This window comes from Maylandia zebra, linkage group LG7, assembly GCF_041146795.1.
Source record: "Maylandia zebra isolate NMK-2024a linkage group LG7, Mzebra_GT3a, whole genome shotgun sequence".
In the NCBI taxonomy this organism is placed as follows: domain Eukaryota; kingdom Metazoa; phylum Chordata; class Actinopteri; order Cichliformes; family Cichlidae; genus Maylandia; species Maylandia zebra.
In genome coordinates, this window is record NC_135173.1 from 55,746,474 (window position 1) to 55,752,747 (window position 6,274).

At 40.2% G+C, this 6,274-nt stretch overlaps 1 protein-coding gene across 1 annotated transcript; it reads right to left on the reverse strand.

Annotated features, from left to right (window-relative positions):
• Positions 1-727: 727 nt before the first annotated feature.
• On the reverse strand, positions 728-4,877 carry si:ch1073-398f15.1 (uncharacterized). Its single transcript, XM_004549937.4, has 2 exons — positions 4,503-4,877; positions 728-4,014 (listed from the first exon to the last, which is right to left on the reverse strand). The coding sequence occupies exons 1-2, from the start codon at positions 4,625-4,627 to the stop codon at positions 1,776-1,778; spliced, it is 2,364 nt and encodes a 787-aa protein (XP_004549994.3). The 5' UTR covers positions 4,628-4,877; the 3' UTR covers positions 728-1,775.
• Between the last annotated feature and the right edge of the window lie 1,397 nt (positions 4,878-6,274).

The window sequence follows — 6,274 nt, forward strand, 5'->3', positions numbered from 1 at the left end:
GAGCTTCACAATAAGCTGTTAACTATTTAGTTTGGAAGTTGTGTGTGACTAAATAATAACCCCATCATTTCCCCCTTTCTCATAAGATTCAAATATACTCTCAATATGTGTATGTATGCATATAATCCAGACTGCTTTCATGCATCATTGGTAAAAACGCCAATCATGTCAGAAACAGAATACTTTTATAATCTCTAAGGACAATATATATATACTGGTATATAAATCGGTATATATTCAGTTTGCCATCATATGCAACAAAGAAAAATAATATATTATTGTTTGAAGAGCTAAAAAAAAAAAAGAAGCAGCTATTTAAACTTTCATTGTCGAAATTGTGTTTCATTACAATTTTTGCTGTCCTTCTCAGGATGATTACAGATGTTCATAATCAGTTCATAGGCATAAATATAACAGCAATCATTTTGTTATACTCGTCGTTGTTTTGTTTTTCATTTTCAGTCAGTTAGCTGTTTGCTGTTCAAAAACTCAAGTTACCAACATGCACTGACACATCCGTTCTATTTATTGTATTTCTGCGACACAGTTGCTTGTAAGTTGTTAGTACTTCATTAACTCAGGGCTGCCACCTGTCGGTGTGGAGGAAAAGGGTTATTTTAAAAAGTACGCTGGGTGTCGCCAAAGGCTATTTAATGTAAAAGTAAGGCCGCTTTAATATACTTGGAAACACAGCTTTTGCCCCACGGAAGCAAAATAGTTATGTACACTTAGTTGCGTATGCATTTTATTCACACATCGTTTGTCCATTTGAAAATGGATATCTGTGAGTTTGTTTATAGTTTGACTTTGAAGGTCAGTCGACACAGGGTCACAGCTGAGGCTTCAGAACGCACCTTGGATTCAGACGTAAAGCAACTACTGTACAGTGTATCTGTAAGCAATGCAAACATGCAGAATACTGTACACCACAGTGCAAAAATTAAAAAAAACAAACAACCCCAAAAAGTTTCTCTATGTGCATACATTGGGGAATATTTTGTTCATTTTGAGACAGCTGTGCTAAAGCAGACTAAAACGAGCTACGTTTGGTTAAGTTGGAGATATCTCTTCGATGATGCAGGAGAAATATACGTAACTTTTATAAATGCCTTTGAACATTTTTATGATAATTTTTTTTAAAAGCATTTGCAAAATTTTATAACATTTGATGAAGATCTTTAATTACAGATTATTTTGACAGGGTGCTAAACATCACACCCCATTTGGCTTAGCGACAGATGCACATTGTCAAGAAGTTTCACGTTCCAAGCACATCCGTGATTAAACAAAGATTTGCAGGGTGGATAATTTGTCAGGAATAACCACAGGTAAATAGGCTCATCTGCACGGATCACAGACTCTGTCTTGGATGTTTACAAGCGGTTGTGCGGAACACAGGCTCCCAGTTTAGATAAGGTGTCGAGTTAATGGCCAGAAGGGCTTATTTATAGCTGAAGATGCACCCTGACACCGTACAGACACCGACACATGCACGCTTATCCTTTTTATTTGCACATGTGAACCACTCTCATCAATCATGCTATGACTCATGCGCTATTGGCAGACAGTTTGGCTTCACCTGCAGAGACAAAGGATATATGATCAATCTGAAGGCAAAGGTTTTAGATAAGACTTTGATTATATATGCAAATCTGAGCTTTAAGAATTTATCTTAATTTAATGCACTTTACATTTACTGACATTTTAAGCCCAAATATGGATATTGATCTGTTACAGCACTTAATACCAAGTTTATTGAAAAAGACTGTAGCGCACTAAAGTATTACACACTGTCCTTTGTTTTTGGCTTGCTCAGTTGGAAAAACTGTCGAACTATCTTCTTGTTTCTCAGCATTATTCTCTGTTGGATCTGTTTCTGATGACTTAACATCTGTCTCTAGTTCAGTTTGTTTTGTAACTGTTTCGGTCTGGCTTCTTTCTCCTTCTTCTGGTTTGGGGTTTTCTCCTTCAGTTGGCTTTCCATCTCTCTCATCTCTGGTGGTCACTTCATTCCCGTCCTGTACGCTTTCAGCTTCTGTTTTGGCCACAGCCAACGCATTCTCTTCTCCATCTCCGTCGCCTTCATCAGCAGTCTCTGCCGGCGATGCCGTCTCTTTCTCCTCCTCTCTTTGCTCCTTCCCTCCAGCCTCTTCGTTTTCCTGCACAATTGGAGTCAGAGGTGTTAGATCTAGACACGTCTTAGGAGGGGATGCTACTTTTCTCCTAGGAGGAGCGACTGGCTTGTCTATTTCTGAATCTTTTTTCCACAAATCCCGAACACAGACATTGCTCTCTTCCAAGGCTGCGGGATGATCATCTATACTTGTCCAGTCTGCTTCCTCTGAGGGAAACTCAAAGCAAGAGATGCTAAGTTCATCGACTGGGATTTCTGTTGGTTTTTCAACTGTTATAGACACACTCCTTACTGTCTTGGATTTACTCTTTTTTGCTGTTTGTGTGTCGTCTTCTTCCAGAAGTCGAGGGAAAGGCTCTATGTCGCACGGAGAAGAATTGGCGCTGGACCTGAAGAAGTCTGTAATATCCTCCTCTGAGTTAGGCACCTCTCCTTTTTCAGGTTTGGTCACAAAAACATCAAGATCATACAAATCCTCGGACATTATCCGAGGTCCTTCCTCTGGGCATTTTTCTTTATCTGTTGGTTCCCCCTCCACAACAGGAGTCTCATCTATCAGGACATATTTCTCTAAATATCCCCTGGCCTCTCGGTCTGAATGCCTGCTGTGGAAGGACTTCTCCGAGGTCACACTTTCAGTGTCTTCTTCTTTTTTCCGGCTGCCGAGTGCTTCCTCGTAAAGGTCTGTATAAAGAAAGGCCATGGCTTTGGGTTCCTCCAGCAAAATGGGATCAATAATTTTCGGAGGCCCTTCGGGTAGAAAGATTGGTGTGAGGACATCTTCTTGGCTTCCAAACAAATTCGAACCACTCTGTTTTGAGGGAAGCCTAGATAGTGCACTTTCTGCTGCTCCGCCTCCATCTGTTGCCCCTGGACCTTTCAGAAAGTATTCGTCTGTACCGCCATAAAAGACTTCATCTAAAAGCTCGTTAGCAAGTTCCACCAGACTGATTGTGTCTGACTTGTCAACATCTGCACCTTTGGTGCTGGTGCTTTCTTTAGTCTGTGCATGTTTCTCAGTGTACTGACTCTCAGTAGCAGTCTTTGCCTCTGGTTCCACCTGTCCTCCTGCAGCCACAGCAGGACCTCCTGGAGCTTGAGCATCAATCAGGGCGAATGCCTCAAAGTAGTCCACATTTCCTGCTGCTGCTCTGCTTTGCATTCTGGCCACGGGAGCTCCCGGTGGATCCATGGAATCTAGATCCACAGGAGGGTGGGGGCTGGCTTGGTAATCTATTGTTGGGCCCGTCTCTACTGAGATCAGCAGCTCATTTTCATGGATCTCCTCACTAGCTTTAGGAACAACACTTTCCTCCAGGTATGAAAGATTGTCCACCATTTCTTTGCTGACTTCTTCATCCACGGTGGCCAGTTTTTGGGGAACAACAATGTTGAGGATTTCAGAGCCTTCTGACACTAAGCTGAACAGCTGCTGCTCTTTGTCTTCCTGAGGATCAGTTGTTTCGTCTTGGTCTCCTTCTCCGTCACTTTTCAAATTTGGTTGAGAGACTTCCACTAACTCTGGCCGCCCTGAGATGTTCTCAGAGCTTTCTGCCAGGACTTCTCGCTTTCTATCTGCTTTGCTTTTCGGCCCACTTGCCCTCTCCTTGGTTGTCTTCCTTCTTGAGATAAGCTCCTCATCCATGACAAAAATGATTTTGCCTGCTGGATGAGACCCAGGTGTTGCAGGCTGTATTGCACTGAGATCCACAGAGGGGAGTCCAGCTTCAGACATCCATGGTGTGGTGCAGCGACTGGGGGTCGTCTCCCATGCGATTCCGCTGTCCTCCCCTTGCATAGTTACCATGGAGAAGGAGGAGTCCATCATTAGGCACTGCATCTTAGGCCGGACATTATCATCGTGGACAGCCTCGCGTAAGCTGAAGGCACAGTAGCGCAAAAATATTGGGAGGTTAAGGGAAAACTATACAAAATATGTCCTAATAACTTCTAAGTTGTGCAGGTGTTCTTTTGCTTTAATACTTTTTGCACTGCGCCTAAAGCGAGAGAAAGAGTCTCAACTTATATTCACCAAAGTCTGAACTGCATAAAGCATCACATCTATCAACCTTTGAAGATGCTTGTTGTGCTCCATGAGCATTTTTACGTCACACAAGTGTCATTAAGTAGGAAGAAAGAAAGAAATTTCACCCTGCAGAACTTCCCATTCTGCTTGACCAGTGCAAACATACGAACATGTGGCATTTCCTCCATAAATTCAGCATATTTTATTACTGTAAAATAAATGTTTCACCACAGACTCTAATTCCTAAATGATCAAAAACTTTCTTCTGTGGTAAAAAACAAAAACAAAATTGCAAAACAAATCTCATTAAGATGAAACTTTAACCTGCAGCATAAAGAGCACCTGTTTTGAAGGGTCTCCACTTCATCAGTAACATCAAGGTTTTGTTCTGTAATATCTTCAGATGTCAACACAGTCATCTCGGGGTCAACATCTGACTGTGCAAAATCCTCCATTGCTGTAGCCATTGTTAGCAGTATGGATCTGCTTCAGCCTCTCAACACGACTCGATGCTGCTCTGCTGATCACATACGAAGCGAGCGAGCGTGCTCGAGTCGGGTTTTCATGCTCAGCATAATCTTGAAATAGAAAACTTGCCTTCCACTGTTTCATCTGAAACATTTGCAGCATGCAGGGAGAGTAATTCGTCTCCTGTTCACAATGGTTGAACTCTTGAAATCACTACATACAGATAACAAGTTAATCTGGGTTAAGCAGTTGCAAATAATCTGAACTGTGAAAATGCAGGAACATTAAGGCAGTGTCTCTGTCTTATTTATTTTTGCCAGGTCTAATAATAATTTTTTCTTGGCATCATGTATCTGATATCATTAGTCTCTCTGTAAGCGAGTTAGAGGTAAGATTGTTTAAAATCTTTAAGCTGTTTTTTTTTTTCATGTGCAACAAATCACATGTCAATGAAAAATAGTAAAAACCAAAATTGTGATTAAAAAGTTAGACTTGTCATGCTTTTCTGTCCCACTAGTGAGCATTTTTTGTGGTAACTGGCCAAATAAGTTTTTAAAATCTGCCTTTCTTTCATTTTGATTGAGCCACCTGCTCGTGTCTGTCACACAGAGTGTCAGAGATGCTATGTGGGAAATGAAAGCGTGAAGGAGTTGGGGAGGGTTTAGTCAACATGTTCTATCTGGGTAAAAGTTCCCCAGTGTAAACTAGTCTGACATACCCTGTGCATCATAAAACTTTCCAGTGGGCATGCCAAACTGTGAATTTAATATTATATAAATTTTGAGGCAGTAATCACACACAACAAGACCGGGAAGAAGTAAAACTGAAAAGTCCAAGAATATAAATTAATCAATAAACACAAAACACTGGGCCAGTAATTTGACATTTATGTTAGGCTGCTGAAAGGTGTCTCTATAAGCGATTGCACCATAGGTTATACTTAGTTTGTTACAGGTCCTGTAGGAAAAAATGATAAAAGAAACTTTATCTCTAAGATCCAGAGAAGAAAACTCCCGTTATTTTAAAACATATATCATTAATGTCATGAATGCATATCATACTGAAATGCTGATTGTGCCTTCAACCCCATCACCATTTTCAACCCCCATAATGCAAAGTTAAGCCCCTATTACCGATGTTAATGAAAGTTCTCTTGGCATGCTCTGGCAATGAAACAGAGTATTTTTGAGTGAAAATTACGTGTTTCATAAGTGATCTTTAACCATGGGACATTTCATCATTACATACTCACCAGAATTTACTACTACTTATCATGATTCTTGGGGTTTTCGCTATTTCCTCTGTATTATTTTAAGGTCTTTACCTTACAATATAAAGGACTTGAGACAACTGTAATTGGGATTTGGTGCTATATAAATAAAACTGAACTGAACTTCAGCATGATTTCAAATCATGATCACAATGATCATATGATAATTTTGTCTGTGACAGGGTTGAAACCCAAATGGATTTAGTGAGATTTAAATGCCTAATAATGACTTTGTGCCTAAAATCTGATCAAAGTACAAAAAATGTGTTTATTATACAAAAATATATTTTCTTTATTGTTACTGATATAATATAATAATACTCAGATGTTCTGAGTACCATTGCGTTATTGTTATTGTCCTCTTTTATTTACGTCA